The sequence below is a fragment of the Melanostigma gelatinosum genome (assembly GCF_949748355.1).
Source record: "Melanostigma gelatinosum genome assembly, chromosome: 1".
NCBI classification, from domain to species: Eukaryota; Metazoa; Chordata; class Actinopteri; order Perciformes; family Zoarcidae; genus Melanostigma; species Melanostigma gelatinosum.
This window is the reverse complement of record NC_136634.1, coordinates 23,544,677-23,564,078: the sequence shown is the minus strand read 5'-3', so window position 1 is coordinate 23,564,078 and position 19,402 is coordinate 23,544,677. Positions and strand designations below refer to the sequence as shown.

At 43.3% G+C, this 19,402-nt stretch overlaps 1 protein-coding gene across 2 annotated transcripts; it reads left to right on the top strand.

Moving 5' to 3' along the window:
• Nucleotides 1-498: 498 nt before the first annotated feature.
• Nucleotides 499-12,650, top strand: ca5a (carbonic anhydrase Va). 2 transcript variants are annotated; one of them, XM_079269851.1, is made up of 7 exons: nucleotides 499-951; nucleotides 4,279-4,476; nucleotides 5,690-5,808; nucleotides 7,483-7,578; nucleotides 7,747-7,809; nucleotides 8,494-8,652; nucleotides 9,950-12,650. In XM_079269851.1, the coding sequence occupies exons 1-7, from the start codon at nucleotides 810-812 to the stop codon at nucleotides 10,109-10,111; spliced, it is 939 nt and encodes a 312-aa protein (XP_079125977.1). In that variant the 5' UTR covers nucleotides 499-809; the 3' UTR covers nucleotides 10,112-12,650. The 2 variants fall into 2 exon arrangements, with proteins under 2 accessions (XP_079125977.1, XP_079125978.1); XM_079269852.1 differs by lacking the exon at nucleotides 499-951 and adding an exon at nucleotides 3,475-4,165.
• The last annotated feature ends 6,752 nt before the right edge of the window (nucleotides 12,651-19,402 follow it).

Below are 19,402 nucleotides of genomic sequence, written 5' to 3'. Positions count from 1 at the left end.
TGGAAGCAACAAGGTGCATTTACTCAATTACTGTACTTAAGTACAATTTTGAGGTACTTATACTCTATGAGTATTTCCTTTTTATGCGACTTTATACAAAAACAAATGTCTGGATAAAATAAAGGAAAAATGGCTGTAGTTAGTAAGTCGATATAAAGTTCATAATAAGGGGTTAAACGAGTTACCCACTTCTAGTTAGTCTGTATTATTAGTTTTTACATTGCTATTATTCAAATATGTTATTACTATAACTAACAGTACGGGATTGTGATGATGACTACGATTGTGAAATATATATACAAATATAATTAATTCGTATTTAAAAACTGTTCTCAACTGTCTCCATCATCACTAACGCCCCTCAGTGGAGGCCGCTGATTGGTCAGGACAGTACCCCCCCCCCACGCCCCACCTTTCCCCCCTTCCGGACTACAGAGCAAGCTGCTTTCCTACAGCGGCCGCATCTCATCATCTGTCGAGAACACTGTTTAACCGGGTTAAATTGGCGCAATAGCTGCAGGGGAAACGGTTGTTCTTTTTGCGGTCCCATTTTGAATGCGTGTAAAGCCAAAACCTGCCCCCTCCTCCAGGCGAACGGTAGGAAGGCTGGCAGAGACGAGAGGAGAGCTGCCAGCCCACCGTTTTTGTTTTGAACGGGCTCCGTGCAGAGAGCTAACTTTTGGTGGCGTGAAGAAGACTGACGTTAAAGCTAACCGCTAGCCGCAAATAAAACAGCGCCACGAAACACGTTAACGCGCTTCTTTTTTCTTCTTCTTCTTCCGCCGCTCGTTGGTGAAGCTTTTATCAACATGGTGACTTTGTCGTCCCTATTAAGACCTCTCGCTTCACAGCTCCGCAGACAGCTCGTCAGACGCGCCGAGAGTCCCCGGATAACGCCCGCCAGGAGATGCAACCTCACGGCGTGCTCAAGCAAATATGTGCTGTCGCAAAGTAAGTACTTGTGTGTCCTGTCGCCGCTGTAGCGAACCAATGTTTATCGTGTTTAGCTGTTTCAAAATGAGACATTTTAACCTCCGACATTACCGCCAGCAGTGGCGGTACGAGTATCTCTGTATCCCCCGTGGCAGTGGTTTGGGTTTTAGTGTCTCATTGACAGTGAGAGGCCCGTCATTGTGGGTCACACACAGCATCAGGGAATGGTCACTTTTGTTGTCATCCCAAAACGTGTGCATTGAAAGCATTGGAAAGCCCGGGCTGGGTTCGTCCTCCTCACTGGATCTGGATCAGACGCGCTCTGTTGACTCGTTTGAGACGGAACTCCGGCTCCAGGTTTTCCAAACGAGTATTGACGTCCCTATAGGGGCCACATGAGGCCTACATTGGGGGGGGGGCCCATATGTCACGGGTAACCCGGAAGTTGGCATCGCACTGGTTCCCTCAGCAAAAAACGAATGGGATTTTTCCTTAGAATTTTGTATTATTGCAAAAAAAACAACAAGCTACACCACTTTTATGAATTTTGGAGCATTAATATAATGGTCAGAAGTAAAATCTGATGTTAGACTATAAGCAAACTACAACACGGATGGCCACCTGTTGGCAACTGCTGTTTTTGAAAACACCAGTGGGCTATATACTGACGTACAGTATTTTATGTCGTGGAACTAAACATTAAAATGTCTTAAGCTTGTGTTAACCACAGAACTTGTTTCAGGCATCTAACCAAAACCACTGAACTGGAAGTGCAAAAACGCAGACTCCTTTCTGTTTTGTTTTCTTACTTATTCCTGCACCGAGATGGATCACGTAACATAAAATGTTAAAATTCCCCAAAATAAAGGGTGCATTGATGGGATGGACCCTCAGTCATGATAAACCTGTTGCATGCAACTGGAAGAGCGGTTATTTCCTTTACACGTTAGACCTCTGGTATGAGTCATTTGCCTTCATGGTAACGTGCCCACGGAAAATTGGAGACACCCAAACCCGTCTGGCAGGTCCCAGCAACGTCCTCACCACTTCCAATAACACGGGCCTTGTCTCGTTCACTGTCTCATGCCGACAACAACCTCAGTCAACATGCAAAAAAAGAAAAACAGGTTGAAAAATAAAAGGAGGCCAGTGCAGTATAACCTTTATGTTCAGCAATTATAATAAACCAAGTTCATATATAACTTTAACAAGCTTGTTGTAATGGGCACAGCCTGTCCAAAACTTTATAGGAGGACTTCGGCTTTGTCGTTGAGGTGGTTTGAAATGAGCTTTCTTGTCCGTCCAGTGGCCTGCCCTTTGATCCGTCCTCATGCTATCTTTCTTTGTAAAGAGACATCTCTGTTTTCCCCGTTCGTCAGGTAGAAACATCCGACTCACAGTCTGTGCTTCCCTGAAGTGGGGAGTTATACTGCCGTCACTTTAACATGCAAGCCTCTGTCATAAAGGCTCCTCCTTCTGCAGGTTTAGCACACCCAGCACCTCATCCTTGACTTTAGCCGATGACCTGAAAACACTTGAGTAGAACTCGTCAGGGACAGCACACGCATGCCAAGAAGTGTTGAAAATATGGTTGCCTTTTTTAGTCACCTTATATTTTGAGTACTTAAGATACTACGCAGTTATAAGTCAGCCTAATAATGAAAAGGTGACATGTATACACGTCATGTGTATGTTGTACATGCTTTGCAGTATAACGTTTCTGTCCAGCTCAAATATGACGGGATACTTGGCCTTCCCTCACGTTGCTGATGTTGACGGGTTTGTCAAACTTTTCTCCCCACAGTCAAACAACTTAATTGTTGTCGCTAATGATGTCTGTGCGCATGCAAGTAAATGCGCCAACTCACAATAAGTGTAATATTTAGATACCGAAATATGACTATACTGTTACTGTTGGGCATTTATAAAACACGGGCTTTGGAAAAAAAATGTAGATGACTCCTCCTTCAAACCAAAGCCGTGTCTTGTGCTAAACTAACTGGCTCAGCACTTTTGTGTCTGTGCAAAGAGCTCTTTCTTAAAGGCTGTTCATCTCTCTGCTGTTTGCGTCTTCTGACTGAATCTCTGCATTTCCACACCTGTGCTCAAGTTCACACTCTCAGACTGCATTCACACCAAATTTCGGCGCGGTGGTCGATTCGTCGGTGGAGCTAAGGCGTGCCAGGGTGACGCAGCAGAGCAGGCAGCTAGCGACTTCAGACGGCACCCAGCCGTCACTCGAATTGGCCACTCCCTTTAATTATGTATTGCTTTAAACCTTAATATAATTTAAACAGCTGATGCAAACATTCAGTACAGTTACAGTTGTCACGAATGGGGATATAAGCTACAGAGACCAAACCCGTGTTTCTCGATGCAGGAGCCTCAGCTCGCGTTTCAGAGCTCCTCACACACACACACACACACACTTGTCATTTTTCCAACTCGAGACATCTGGCGATCACGTGCCGCTTGATTCGGGAGCAGCACGGTGCCAGGATAACTTCACGGCTGTCACAGATGCCCAGTGAAAAGAGCACGACCGGCTTCGGGAGCAGTTATCGCAAAACAACAAGAGTCTGCTGAAATCCGATGAAGGTGAAGGTCGTCTCCCAGTCAGACCTGTTCGGCGTGGCTCTCAGTGGAAACCTTAAGACCCGTGCTGGATGACTGGAGCGGAACAAACAATAGACTGCACTGCTTTTGTGCCCTTTGACAACAGCACTGGAAATATTTCTTTCTGGAGACAATCCTCTTACACTGAGCTATTTCCTTTTTAGAACATTTTAATAAGTGGAGTTGATATTTTTTGGGGTGGATTGCAAAGATAAAAAGCAGGACGGAGGTAGGGAGTTCAGGGTAATTAGAAGTCAGGTCCGCTGACAGACGGCCCGAGCCGGCGGTTTGACCGGCCAGAGGTCCCGGTCAGATTTCCCCGCTGTGTAGGAGAGCTGGGGGCGTGCCAGGACATTCCACGTGTCACTTTCTGTACAGCCAGCCCACTTCTCTCTTTATTTTGTAATATCCTTTTAGGAAAAAAAAATAAAAAAAGACTACAAGGAAGTACCATTGCTCACTCGCTCCTTTTTCATTCAGTTCCTCCAAACGGCTCAAGGAAGAAGGATTGCGTGTGTCTGTAGTTTGTGTTTAGTTTACTGTGGTGAGTCTCATTGATTTTGTTTCAAAATGGACTGTCTTACAATGCAGCAAGCAGCCGAGTACAACATGAAAAGTAGGTGTCAGCATTTTTGATTCGAGTTTTTTTCTTTTTTCTTTTTACCTTTTTTGAGTTCGATGTTCTGTTTCTTAAATTCACTTTGATTCACTTCTCTCCTCCTCCTCCAGTGCATCCCATGTGGCAGGGACCCCTCGCGGTACCAGGAGGCGATCGGCAGTCCCCCATCGACATCGTTGTGCGAAAGAGCGTCTTCGACTCGGAACTGAAGCCGCTGGTCACCGATTACGACCCGCACACCTGCCAACAGATCTGGAACAACGGCTACTCCTTTCTGGTCGAGTATGATGACACCACGGACAAGTCCAGTAAGTGTCTTCTGTATCTATATCGTCGTTAAAATGCAAATAAAAACCTGAATATGGATCAAAAGCCACAGAAAGTAACAGACTGGTTTGTTCCATAGAAGTTCCTCATTAATAACTACTAGATTGGGAGCAAGTGTGTAGTTTCTCTTTTAATCTGAATGGATGTAAAGGAAATCTCGGCAAGAGGAATGCTTGTTCTGATCTACACAAGGAGCTTACCCCCCCACCCCCCTTCAAGAGCCATCTGTCTGTAGGAAAATCCTGTCATCAATGCCACACTTAAAGCTGCTGATAAAAACCGCAACAGTCAACGTGGTCCCAGTGACTGTCGTGTGACTCACGTGTGTGTCCTGGCCGCAACAAGTGCTACACAGTCTGGGAAGTGTTGGTCATTTGTTGGTGTCATTACTAGGCTGCACCAGCAACACTGTTATCGCCTTCCAAACCATAGAAACAAATGCTTTAAAGCCACGGCACGTGAACCACCTTATGGGCGTTCACGTGCCATCGGAGCTTAGTCTGCTGCTGAGAGGACAACGGCAGGTTTATAACAGGGAAATGTTGAAACCGGCATTTTACGGCATTTTACTGGAGCCACAGGTCGTCCTCCAATCAGAGGATCAGCGGTTCGATCCCCGGCACCGCTAGTCCATGTCGACGTGTCCAAGACACTTAATCCCACATTGCTCCCGTAGCTGTGTGTGAGTGTTGTATGACTGTTAGTTAGTCCTGATGGGCAGGTGGCCCCTTGCATGGTAGCTCCTACCATCAGTGTGTGAATGGGTGAGAATGATGACATGTAGTGTCCATTTACCATTACCAGTAAAAGAAGCAGCGCTGTAATCGAGGCGTGTACTTAAACTACAGATTCAGTCTTCAAGTGGATGGCTACAACAACATGTTGTGCTGCAGTATCTCCACCTTCTTATCTGTGTGTAGTGTTACTGCCGTCTTTTAACAGTTAACAGCCGTGATAAAAAGTCATTGCTGCATCGGTGATTGCTGCTAAACAATAGTTCCTGGATGTTTTTAAGCTCATTGTTACCGCTCGAACAACCGGTCCTCAGTGTGGAATGAGGAAACAAAACACGAGACGTGGATATGATCCTATTGTTCTCGGAGGACGAGCATCTCGTTCTTTTTGAAAATGATCGTGAAATCTGTGAAGTGGAGGTGCACTGATCCTTTGTGTCCTTTCTACCCTGCGGTGCAGCGCTGAGAGGAGGCCCCCTGCGAGACAAATTCAGGCTGTGCCAGTTCCACTTCCACTGGGGTGAGAGCAACGCCTGGGGGTCAGAGCACACGGTGGACAGGAGGCTGTTCCCTGCAGAGGTAATATATACAGTATATATATGTATGTATATACATATGTGTGTGTAACCAGCCACACGTCATGTACTGCAGGGAAACTGACATGCTGCATGTTCTGTCATATTGTCAAGAACAGAAATGAGGGCGAAAAATAAATCAAAAAAGAGAAGAGGATAATAATTGTAGGCCTCTCTCATGATTTCATCTGTTCTAGGCCTCTCATTATGCGTCTTAGTCACAATTTAAAAAAAAAAGGAAATCTGTTATTCATGTCACACTCACTGACTCAAGACAGCAATGGTAGCAATGTCACGGTCTGTGTGCTACAGAGGAACATTACATGGTGTGTGTGACCATGTGACCATGAGAGAGAGAGAGAGATTCATTTCCCAATGACCAAACGGTCTCGTGAGGGTTAAAAGGAGAAATAGAGTAGATGTAACGCGTCACTGTTTCAACATTGTAGATGTTGACTTACTTTTGCGTCCCGTTTGTTTTCTATTCACGTCTCCTCCTTGAACTCTCTGGAAAAGTACTGAGAGTGTTGAATCAGTGAAGTTTGGAGCAGAACACTCCATCTACATTCTGCGGGTTGTATAGCTGGCATCAGGCACGCTGCCGGGATCCTTTGCGGTATTTGTATTTGTACCAATAAAGTCAAAGTTAAACACGGGCGGTGTGTTTGTCTCTCAGCTGGGTGGAGATTACATACTGGTCCTGTTGTCCGGCCTCACGTGTGAACACAGATCGTCTATTTTATGGTGTTCCATTAACTTGTGTAACAACAGGTTTCACTGCCCTTGTTGTTAGGAACGTCTCAATGTCATTGTTGTCATCACTCGTGTGTGTGTGTGTGTGTGTGTGTGTGTGTGTGTGTGTGTGTGTGTGTGTGTGTGTGTGTGTGTGTGTGTGTGTGTGTGTGTGTGTGTGTGTGTGTGTGTGTGTGTGTGTGTGTGTGTGTGTGTGTGTGTGTGTGTGTGTGTGTGTGGACTAGAGGATCAGGTTACAGCCTGGACTGACAGCTCTTGTCAGGGTTTTCCACAAGGCTCGGCAGTAGCCAGCTCATTGTAACGCCACTAGTCCAATCTACGCACTGATCGGTGCCATCAATGCAATTCTGAATGTGTTTTGTCGTCAACCATTTTTCTAATATTTGTGACTTATTGCTCTCTCCTCTCAGCAGGACTCAGCTGAGCATGCGCACACACTCTGTATGAATATATATATATAGACTCTATATTATAGAGCATGTTGGGGAAGCTCTGCTTCTGCCGTCTCTGTTGCAGTCGGTGATAATGTGCGAATGATTTCGAGCTGCGGCTAAATCTACTCGATGAATAATGAATTAACCTCCATGTATTCTTCTTACCTGATCTTAGAAAAATGACTTCAATGAATGTTTTCTGTTGGTTTTTCATTTGTTTTGAATATGCACAAAAAAACGTCTGCTCCTAATTCACACACACCCTGAATTGTACCTCCACTTATGGTATTTGTAAGTGAGTTTGCTTCTAAAACGAGTGTTGAAAGAATAAACTCTTATTTTGAAAAGAAGGAATTAGTGGGTCATCCGGAGGACAGAATGAGTGGGCCGGGGATCAGGGCCGAGGTGTTAAAAAGATCACGGTTATGGTTTACAGTCACTCTCTCTCACACACACAGAGACTCATAACGTGTCTGTGCGTGTGTTTTCAGCTCCACTTGGTCCACTGGAACTCTGACAAGTACAGTTTGTTCGAGGAGGCGGTGATGGAGGACAACGGACTGGCTGTCATTGGAGTCTTTCTTAAGGTACTACACACTTTGAGAAGAAGACACATTGACTGATGTGCGCCGACACGTTTCAGACTAGCTTGTTAACAGTTTCATGCACGATGCTGTATACGTTCCCTGCTATGTGTTGTGTATTCAGTTTAGACTGTGACGGCAATCCAGATTAATGTCTAATCCTTTGTGTAGGTGGGAAAGAGGCACGAGGGGCTGCAGAAGCTGGTAGACGCTCTGCCTGCTATCAGGCACAAGGTCAGTCCACACACGCCACATTTTGTAGACATGCTGATCCCTGAAATGTGCCCAGTCGTCTATATTGACCCTTATAAAGTGTGTGTGTGTGTGTGTGTTTTTAACAAATGCCTTCTTAAAACTAAAACAGTGCATATCCTATTAATTACTAATATAAGTTATATAAAGATAGTCTTTAATAATAAAACAAAGCTTTTCTGAAAATATGTTTGTATATCTTTATGTTATGTTTAAGGTGACTGACTGGAGGTCATAGTAGCTTCCCCTGTGTTTCACGTTACTGCTACCGTTCTGCTTATCGCTAATGATGTCTGATACGGTTGGTGTTTGTCCAATAAGAGGAAATGTGGCGGTTGTGTAACTCTCATCTTGTTGTGCTTGTGCGACATATTTTAAAATGGATGATGATTAGACAACGATTGTTGTAGTATTTAGATAACCTGTAATCATAAGAAGTCCCAAGAACAGATTGAGATTTTAGCACATTTGTTATAGTAATTATATGAATATTTTTTTGTATTCTATTATATAATGAATATCTATTAATATAATGTATGTTAATATAATTTAATTATAACCTTTTGTGTGAACAGCTATGACCTTGCCTGTCTCTTGCACGTAACATTATAATACTTAGACTAACATGGCCATATGTGTTTTTTTCCCCCTGTGTGTTGTCTGCAGGACAGCGTAGTGGAGTTCAACAGGTTCGACCCTGCTTGCCTGTTACCCGCCAACACCGACGACTACTGGACCTACCACGGCTCTCTGACCACACCCCCCCTGACCGAGTCCGTCTCCTGGATCGTTATGAAGCAGCACATAGAAGTCAGCCACGACCAGGTGTGTGTGTGTGGCTGCAGTAATCCACAGTTTTTATAAGAACAATGGATCAAATGACTAGGACTGTATTTACATGGATACATGAGGATAGTCCCGGTTATGATCAAATTGGGATACGATGTAACCGGGTCATATGCCCGTATACATGATGAATACGAGCAACTCGGTTACTGATAACTGAGATTGGACTTTCATTCAACAGGTGGGCCAGAACCATGAATGCTAATGTTTCTTTGTGCTGTGTGTATCTGTTTGCTCAGCCATTCACAATAGCACTTTCTGAGGGTTATATCACATGTTGTTTTGCTGCCTCCAGTGACCACTAGAGGGCTCCAGTTGTCTTTCGGAGTTAATCTGAGCCGATTCTTTCCTATTTCTGTTCAGCAGCAATTATGTTGTCACGGTGACACAGTAGTCACACATTCTTTCTGTGCCTCAAGGCATGAATCCTTTACACATCTTGTTCCACATACTTCCTTTTTTAGAGTTTAATTACTCTGCTTAGCTTCGCTGGCTTTATCCTCCTTTACTTGCCAATCAAATAACAGCCTGTTTTAGCTTTAAAAAAAGGCTTTTAATAAGTTTTATTACTGTAACTATTTCGATTTTAAATATGTGATCAGTCTTTCCAAATAAAGCCCATTTGGAAATACGCCAACAGCAGCGAGGAGCTGCTACTGTCAGTACCAGGAGGGGTACACACAGGTCCACACTGCATGTTTAAGCACGGGGCATCCAAAAATAACAATACATGCAATCAAGAACCACCAATGTGGGAGACAGACGGGTTGGGTTGATATTTACAGATTTTGATGAATTTCAACTCTTGTCTCTCCTTCTGGCAGTGAGGGTTATTAATACAAACACTGTCCACATGTGCTTTTGTATGCCGAGTCCCACCAGCTGATGAACGTGTTTAACAGGCTATAGGCTTTGTTAGCGGCTATTCGTCAATAAGAAAACAAGTCTATTTATACTGCAGAGTGGAGGAGTACAAGCCGCACCCGCCGTAGTGAGATGTTGGATGAAGAGCTTCTTTACTTTTACCTGCTGTGATGCTGTGATGGAAAACACAACACACGCAGTCTAAATAAGGCGGTGCTTTTACTGTGAATAATTTGTAGGAAATAAACCTCACCCGCCGTGAAACACTGGCTCCTTTGAGTCCCAGCCATGGATCAGCCCTCTACTCATAAAATCATACATTAGTGTAACTCAGAGTATTAAGCGAGTCAGCCTGTGTCGGCCCTTTTTTTTTTTCTGACCGTCTCTTGTGCCCCCCCACCCCCCTTTTTAGCTGGCGGTCTTCCGGAGCCTCCTCTTCACCTCTGCTGAGGAGGACGTACAGAAGAGCATGGTGAACAACTTCCGCGTGCAGCAGTCGCCCTGCGGCCGCACCGTCCGCTCCTCCTTCACTCCTTTCCTACAGGAGGATGCAGGCGACAAGCACTCCCACTGACGCCGCTGGACCCGGTACTCACAGGGACCAGAACTAACGTTCACTCTGTGAGCAACAGTCCACACTCCATCTTTTATTTTTAACTCAGTCACTACAAAAGGTTTCTCGTCTCATTTGAAGCAGAAAACATATTTTTAAGTGTGACAAAGTTTTTTCAGAGGACCTTCAGTTCTACTTATTGCCGTTTTTCTTTCAAGGAGTGAACAGAATTTCTATATTTTTTTATGTCAACCCTGTTTTACGTGGAGGGTGTAGGGATACATTTATTTTTTTTCGATTTTGGTTTTGAGTGCCGCAGCTAGTTTACAGCAGACAGCCCAGGTGATTTTAACAGACATATATGTGTATGCATATTACACAATGCATAATATATTGAATATCAAGGGCTTTTAAAAATAATAATAATAATAATATATGGTGGGTTGTTGAGTTTTCTCATTCATTTTGTCATCTATACATGAACAAGATTATGAGAATGTATGGTTTTTAAAAAAATCTGTTACAAAGATTATAGGATGCATGTGACATCCCTCACACACAGGAGCCTTGGGCCTCGTACTCGGAACTATTACTATGTTACTAATACTCTCAGACATGCCACCTTCCAGTAGCACACACATGCATATTAAGAACATTCTGATTGGAAGTAGCGTTTTTAGTTTTTTTACCGCAGTGCCTTAAATATTCTCTGTGTCGCTCCAACTCAAACGTATGACGCGAGTCTCCGCCATGCGGTTCAACACGCAACACACCGGTGTGCTTTGGCCACGATGAGTTCAGGGACACGGTGGGGGAATTAGGTAAACCGGCAACTGACTAGACTTACAGGTCAACTGATTGAATCGAATCGTTATCTGGAGGGAACCTGTCCGTCTGGTTCCGTTAGCTTCCTGTTGATCAAAGTAACGTGAGGAGATAAATCCAATATGAGAGAGAGTTGCAAATACTGTAACGTAGAGTATCTGAACTAGTCCAAACTGCTTTTGTGTGTTTTCAATTTGAATGTCAAGGATACTACCATGTAGGGCTGGATTGACGTGGGACCAACTGACCACAGCAGCCTTGTGTATCACCTCGCCTGTTAGCCGGAGTCTAAAAATATCTTTGTCGTTTATTTCACTGTCTGCAACTGTTAAGTGCAATCTCTGGTTCGGGATGTCTTCCATCTGTCTTTCTGAGAAACAATGCAGCGTGTTCCTGGGGTTTTCCTTCCATATCCTAAGTCACATTGTCATTTTATAAATGATTTTAGTAATGCTAAACAAAAACAAAACTACGACTCCCAAAGAAATGAAGAAGCACAGCAACAGAAGTTCTCTCGTGAGTTGTTTCCCAGTTTTGTAGCCGTAATCTCTGCTGTCTAAAAATCTTCTCCAGCATTTATTGTTCTGCCAGACTTGCCTGAGATAAGGGCTTATGGGAAACGGTGTTCGTTAAGGCCACTATAAACCAGAGATATTACAAACAACTAACATGAATACCGTCCCGTACTCTCGATAAAGGCTCTGTGCCGATGCCGGATTGAAGGTATTTGCATAGTATAGGTATTTGCACGAGTGTCCCTGGGAAGTTCCCCTTTCCCTGCGGCTCTATTTGAGCGACAGAATCTCTACCCTAAAGTAAACCAAACACACCTTTGTGTGTCTTTTTTCTTTTTGCCGTCTATATAATCCCCCCCGAGGAACAATGCAACTGGCCCTCCACCGCTATAGAAATAGCCGTTGCTCCCTTCCTGCATGGACGCTCGCATCAGGCATACACACCCAGCAGGAAGAACACACACGCGCACACACACTGAATAGACTCAATTGGATATGCATAGAAAAGATTAGCGATGCGCTCCGAGTGATGTTGCGAAAGGCTGCAGATTCGCCAGATAGACGCCGAAGGAGTGGACTTGGTGTGGAAGTGTGATGCCACTTATGTTGCCTTTTCTTTTTCTTTTATTTTGTTCTGTTCTGTTGCAATACATAATCTATGTTCAATGTATTTTTTACTAACAATGGAGACAAGGGACCTGGCACTGCCTTCATCTTGTTCAGCTGTATTTGTATTGAAGTATTTGAAATGTGCACCATGATCTTCATGTGCATGCCCTTTTAAGAAAAGAAAAAATAACAACTTCTAATGCAATGTACATCATAATATTCCAGTAAAAAATGTTCAATCTGTAGAAACATGTTTGTCCGCGTGGCCTTTTCTGTCGAAAGCTGGAAAAAACATCAGGAGTCAGTTGGACATGATCATAGATGGTTCAGAATAAGTTGTTTTTTTACGTCTTCAGGAGTTTTTACATCCTCTCTTGATTTATATCACGTCTGCCTCTCTAAACACAGAAGTATTACAGAATGCTGTTATACACTCGTGGTACAGCTCTCCTTGCCTTCTGCAGCTCTGTGTGATGTTTTAGCAGGTGTATGCTGTGCAATGTATGCATTGCATATTTTAACTGTTTGTTTGTTTATCGGGTAGCCCACATTCCTCTCTTTTACAGGCCCCCGTCCAGCTGAGCAACCAGGATGTGTTTTGCTCCAAGAGACCCCTGGGGGGGGGGGGGGGGTCATGATATAGATGAAAAGATAGAAAGTGATATATTAAAAGATGATATTTAACAATAAAGTAACGAGTGATGTATATCTGTGCCTCTTTTTCTTGTCGTCCCTATGACAGGAGCAGAAATATAAAGTGGTGACTGCTTTGCAATGATGCATTTTAGTTGTCATGACATCTGTGTAAACTTATAACCAAAAAAGTTGAAAAAATAATAGAACGTCGACCACTGCCTCTCTGTCTCCACCCCCACCCTAACCCCGGCAATACCTTTGAAGACCCTGACTCTGAAAGGGGATGTCTGGTGGCCCCCGCCCAGACTCCTGGGGTCCTGAGGGTGTGTTGTTTACACTCTTTTAACATGGCCTGGGGGGAGATTTTGATCTCCACCTGATACAAACCAAAGAGACGACGGTTGAAGTGTGTGCGCGTGTGTGTGTGTGTCGGAGTCTACAGGGACTCACCAGTCAGTTTCTATTGGGCTTCCCTTTATTGTATGAATGGACAGACTGACTGGAGTCCCCCAAAGCTTTGAACTGGACAATGTGTGCGACTCTAAGCATGCTTGTGCCGCGGAATGAAATGTGGCTAACGCTTACACATAGTGGAGCATTTCCCCCCCGTATGGGTTCCCAATGATCTCTGAGAGAGAATGTTGCCCGACAGGTAAACATCTGCCTGTTGTCCTGTTTGAGGTGATGACAGGCGAGTGGAAAAAGCGTTATAAAATGTTAATATGTGCTCTTTCTTATAAGCCAACAACGCACTAGTCTGAATACTTTCTGAATTCCCTACACTACCTTAGGCACTCAAGAGTAAAATCTAAAGTGCAACATATTTTGTTTTTGAAAGAGGCTTTAATATTTTCTTGAATAGTTTTTATATGATAATCGTGCTATAACATCTGTGCCGCTGGTGTAGTGGTATCATGCAAGATTCCCATTCTTGCGACACAGGTTCAATTCCCGGGCGGCGCGTGCTTTTGGGCGGCCGTTGCTCTGCAAATGTTCGATCTTTGGCTACTATGTGTCTTGTGCCGTAGTGTCCCTGAGCAAGACACTGAACCCCTAACTCCATCCTAGCTACTTCTCAGCAGCCAATTGCTCCCGAAATACGGGTTAAATGCAGAGGATACATTTCATATCTGTACAAAATATATAATGATTACAATAAAGTTTACATTTTTTTAAGTTGAACTATTTGCTATGTAAATATATAGTCACTTGAGCAGAAAATGTGTGTTGTGGTTTTGTTAGTGCTTTGTATTATTTAGCAGGGCCGGCCTCGCTATCCTTTAAGTCAGTGGTTCTCAAACTGTGGGGCGCGCCCCTCAAGTGGGGCGCGGGGGAAAATGCAGAATTCTTTTTTTTTTAAAGTAATTAATAAATACATGGCGAAATGTATGGAAGCCCGTTTCCACCACTGTGAGGAAAAATACAGATCCTGTAAGTCATTATAATGAGATTCTATCTCAAAATAATGACTTAGCAGCTCATAACAATTTTATGTTTATTTTATTTGATATGGACATCACAGCAGCATTAGAATTGTAACATACATTTATGCACAAAGCCCAGATGCACTGTGTTAAGTGTTTGAAGCGAAATGCTAATTTACAACACCTGTCCACAGGAGGCTTTTTGCCAAATTGTAGTTCCTTTTTGCACAGATATAACTTTATTTGCATTGTTCTAACAAAGTGATTGCACATTGTATTTGTTTTTGTCTGATGGAGTAATCTGGTTTACTTAAAAGTAATTGCAATTTTCTTTGTTCTATTAATTGAAAAAGCATAGACGGAGGAGTCACAAAATGTTATTTCAATAAAAGTTCAACATGGACCATTTTGTTACAATTTTGTTGTGGCGGTGGGGCATGAACATTTTTCTTCCTCCAAAGTGGGGCGCGACAGAAAAAGTTTGAGAACCACTGATTTAAGTCTATGTGAGCGCCGCCCCGCTAGCTAGCTAACGACGCGCTTGCACCGCTGTAATATGGCGGTTACATCCAGACCGACTGCGTTGTGTCTTTAGCATAGTGCCCACCCAACGGTTCCCCCTCAGGTAAACACCTTTAGCCCTTTTGCTGTTGTTTGCACTCTTAGCGCTGTTAGCACCCGCAGCCGCCGCCATGCTGAGAGCCGCGTGAAGGCACAAGATAAGCTCTGAATTTCGGATGTAAACGTGTGAATTGTGTATTTGTTGGGGACTATCTCCTTTGGCGCTCTAGTGGTCAGTTACAGCAGCAGGTCGGTGCATGTGTGATGGAGACAACATGAACTTCAGAGTGTGTTCATTGCAATGAATGCACTTGTCACCCAGTGCAACGGTGTGACTCATTGATGTGTCTTTTAATGTTTTTAGCAGTGGCGGGCCGTGCATTTTAAAGCTGGGCCTTCACTGCTGTCCTGCAGCTGAAACACAGCTACGGTTATTATTTGTTTCGTGTAAAAATGAAGCTCAACACCTGTAGATAGAGTGCGTCTCCTCTCTGCTCTGACTGCAGCGCGAGGCTTCTGTGGGAGGCGGAGGGGCTCACGGCAGCACCGGCTGCTCGTTCACGACAGTGCAGAACGTACGTGCTTTAACGTCAAAACACCACAAAAGTCTCCATTAACACCAGAACAAGTCGCTAGATTTGTCACTAGTAGCTTTTGACAAAAAAAGTCGCCATGAGGGTTTGGAAAGTCGCCAGATTTAGCGAGAAAGTCCCCAAGTTGCCAGCACTGGCACCTGCTAAATATGTCCCCAGAGCAACACTGGATGTAACAATGGTTCCTATCACATATAAAACCAAACAAAAATCCATCTTCATAAAAACAAGTTGTACAAATAATAATATATAAACAAGCATTAAAGCTACTGCAGATGTAAAAACAAACGCAGTTCACTTACCAGAGCTGCTGTTCACCATTTAAAGACAAAGTTGATCCTCCTTTCTTTGTTAATATAGAGTTTAATCTCATGTTGTTCAGTATATCCGTGCCTTTTAGTTCCAGTAAGAAGTCCTTCTCGATTCATGGACGCTAGTGAAGACAGTCGAGCCGCCCCAGTTGTATTTCTTGAATACGTTTTAATGCGTTTGAGGGCTGAAAATGTCCGCTCGACAGAGGCAGCAGATATTGGGATTGTCACCGCCCAACATGTCACGCTAGCCCACTGACCAATCACGTACTTGTAGGCCAGCTAGAAGGCTCTGGCACGTCAAAGAATACGCCCAACATGTCAAACTAAAGATCTGATTGGTTGAAGACGATGACAATCAACAATATCGTCTCCATTCACTTAAACTGCACATGGATTCACTTGAGAGTCTGCAGGCCTCGGGCCTCTCTTCTTACCTAGAGACACAGAGGTGAGATCTGATTGGATAAAAGATCTACTCAAAACAAGCTGCACTGGAAGCAGAGCAACTGAGGAAGACAGTAGCTGTGCAATGAGAAAATAAGATAATGGGAACAATATTTGTATAACTTATAATACATGGAGTGTATTTAAGAAAAATTATAAAATAGCTATAACTTTGTGATTCTGTTTAGGCCAGCAGAGAAGGCCTTGCAGGCCCTGACGGCCCACCACTGGTTTTTAGCCACGTTAGCGTCACTTCTTTGGTCAAGACTGATATACCATAGCTCAACAACTATTGGTCGGGTTGCCATAAAATCGTATACGTTGGCATTGATGGTCCAAAGAGGATGAAACCTGCTAACATTGGTGACCCTTTTACTTTCCCTTTTACCACAATGACATTTTTTTTTGTGAAATACACATCACTAACTATTGGGATAGCTGTTGAGATATTTCATAGATTGCCATGACATTTCGTACTGATATGCGTAGTCCCCAAGGGATGAATCTTCAACGTGGTATTGTCAGCCTCACTGCACTTCGTATTGTTGTGCTAATTAGCAAATGTTAACATGCTCTGATGCTTAACTAAGAGCATGGACTAAGATGGTTCCTTAGCTGACTATCAAAACAGTTAACATGCCTTATAGTATTTCACATGTATGTGAAATCTCTTGTGACCTGGTCCAGCGGACATCAGTGAAGCAGAGAGGCCGGTTCTAATTAGAGAACTCGTCTTCCTGCTGTCCATCTGTTCTCTGTTTCAGGGAACTCGTTTTTGATCAACAATCCCAAGAACACCTCGTGTTCTGCATACAAGCCGAGCTATAAACAGGAACATAACAACGAGAGGCCCTTTTGCCTCTGAACTCCAAGCCAGCTGCTCTTCCTCTTGTTTCCCTCATCCCCGCGCTCCTCAGCCTCTCTGATGTGTTTGTTTGGTGCTTCGGATATTTCAGACAAAGGACTTCCAGCCTATGTGATCCATGACTTTAAAGTCGCATCTGAACTGATTTGCGCGAATGCATTTGGGAGTGCACCTCATTTCACAATATCACATCCAAACTGGCTGCACTATGTTTCACAGCACAGCATGTTTCATTTCTGTGGCTCAAACTGTAATCTGCTTATATACCATCTTGCACAATTTAACCCAAACCTATGCAACTCTCAGGCTTTCCTAAAACATCAGCAGAAATGATAAGCAGTACTAAAAACTCTTTGTGCCCGTTGCTCAGTGTTGTGTTGGGTGGATCGATTGTTTGTGTGTTTGTGTATTTGATGGTGTCAGTGGTCATTCTACCTACAGATTCCATGGGAGAGAAGCTGGAAACAGTGGATGTTACTACAGCTGCCTGACCTCTCCCACACCCACATCACAGAGTCGAGGCTTTGTTTACGGACCTTTTCCCATCGGTGCAGGGTTCCCATATCAGCAATACTACGCTCTTGTCATGGGCGGGTTGTGAGAAAATGGGCCCCTAGGCACAGACATGTAAAAAGCTCCTTCACTTTTCCTACATAGGAGCAAGACACAGAGATTTTATAGGCGTTTACCTACTTTTTGTTGTTGTTTTGTGTCTCTTCGTAGTCGTTACATATCTCTTTGTGGTTGTGTGTATCTTTATGGTCATTTTGCATCTTTGTAGTTGTTTCGTGACTCTTTGTAGTCATTTCCTGTCTCTTTGTGGTTGTGTTGTGTATCTTTGTTGTCATATTGTGTTTCTTTGTTGTTGTTATGTATCTCTTTGTTATTTTGAGTCACGTTGTAGGTGCATTGGGCTTCTAGTTATTTTGTGTCTCATTGTAGTCGTCTTGGGGCTTTTTGAGTCTCTTTGTGGTTATTTTGAGTCTGTGTTTTTTTGTGGCCTTATTTATAGACATTATAGACTTTCTGAGCTTTTCACACATATAGATAGGAGTAAACAATCAGCAGATAAAACAAACACTAAAGCTTGAAGAAGAAACATCCATCAACAACATGTGTGTTAAATATTTTTAACAAAGTTACACTCACTATAGTGGCATGTATTGCAGCATGTGTAGCAGCATCATGGCTACCAATCATAAGCAGCATAGTCTCAGTTGGTTTGGTAGCAATACCAAACATTAACGATGATGTTTGCACACACAGAGCCTTTGTATGCACATGCTTGCACACATAAATGTGTGAATACACTGATATGTAAATCTCCCATCATTAATCCATTGCTGTTTTGGTCTTTAATGGGGTTCGTTGACAATAAAATATAGAACACCAACAGCCTTATCCTTTATGATGAACTGCTTCTTGGGATGCAAACAATTTTTTATGATTCAGTCATTCTGAATGAAATTGTGCATTATTCCAACTGAAATTTTTCCAATGTTGAAAAAGATGGAGACAGCAACAAATTGATTCATGCCCCACAGACTGGAGTCAAAATCAAACCGTAACTTTGACCCATGCAATTTAGCTAATTGGTGTGCTAACTGGTCTGCAGTAGGTGCCATTGTGGGGGAAAAATCTCCTCACGATGAAAGTGGAGCAGGCCAGCACACGTGGACTGATAGCTTTTCAGTCACACGGCGCTAAAAACGTTACCGAAACTGGTTTACAGTTAAAAGGATTTAATCCCACTGATGCAAGTACGATTACAGTTAAACATTGGAGTACATACTCCTATGAAATATTACAATATTAACCCACTTTGGAAAAAACTACCTTTGGTCCCAGGACACAGCCGTCCCAGGCAACCACACGCTAAAAAAGGCAGAAAAACACTTCTATCCCCGCCCACATATTCGTTCGCGACTCCTCCCCTCCCGTCTATCTCAATTTCTATTGGCTAACTTCTCTATGCACTTCAGTAAACGCCTGTCTCCATGACTCTCTTTCCCTGAGTTTCTAACACATTCAATGACCATCAGTTATTGTTTAATCCCTTCTATGCTAATCCTTCAGTATGAAAGTTCAACTTCTGCAATTTGGCAGAAGCTTATGTTTATCTTAATTATGCATTCCCAATACACTTATGATTATGACTAATTATGAATTCTTAATTATGAATTATTAAACACTTTTATTATATCTACTAAACAGTTCTATGTTCAAATTTCTTACACCATGAACATCAAAGGTTTTTTAAAAGCGTTTTGTTAGCTTCATATCAAACTCGATATGCCAGACACACCGTTCAAAGCAATAAAGGTGAGCCGGCACAGCAGTGTGTGTGTGTACTGGTAGTTAATTTAGCTGTTAGCGGTTAGCCAAACACACCAACACAACAATAAGAGTCAGGTGGTACAGCAGTGGGTGTACTGGTAGTTAATTTAGCTGTTAGCGGTTAGCCAAACACACCACCACAATAATAATAGTCAGGTGGTACAGCAGGCAGTCAATGGCAGTATAAAA

What these genes read in the sequence shown, in the direction of transcription:
- ca5a (XM_079269851.1), top strand. Translation starts at nt 810, where the DNA reads ATGGTGACTTTGTCGTCCCTATTAAGACCTCTCGCTTCACAGCTCCGC. An exon ending in TGCCTGCTATCAGGCACAAG is followed by an intron (nt 7,810 to 8,493) that starts GTCAGTCCACAC and finishes TGTTGTCTGCAG; the next exon opens with GACAGCGTAGTGGAGTTCAA. An exon ending in TAGAAGTCAGCCACGACCAG is followed by an intron (nt 8,653 to 9,949) that starts GTGTGTGTGTGT and finishes CCCCCTTTTTAG; the next exon opens with CTGGCGGTCTTCCGGAGCCT.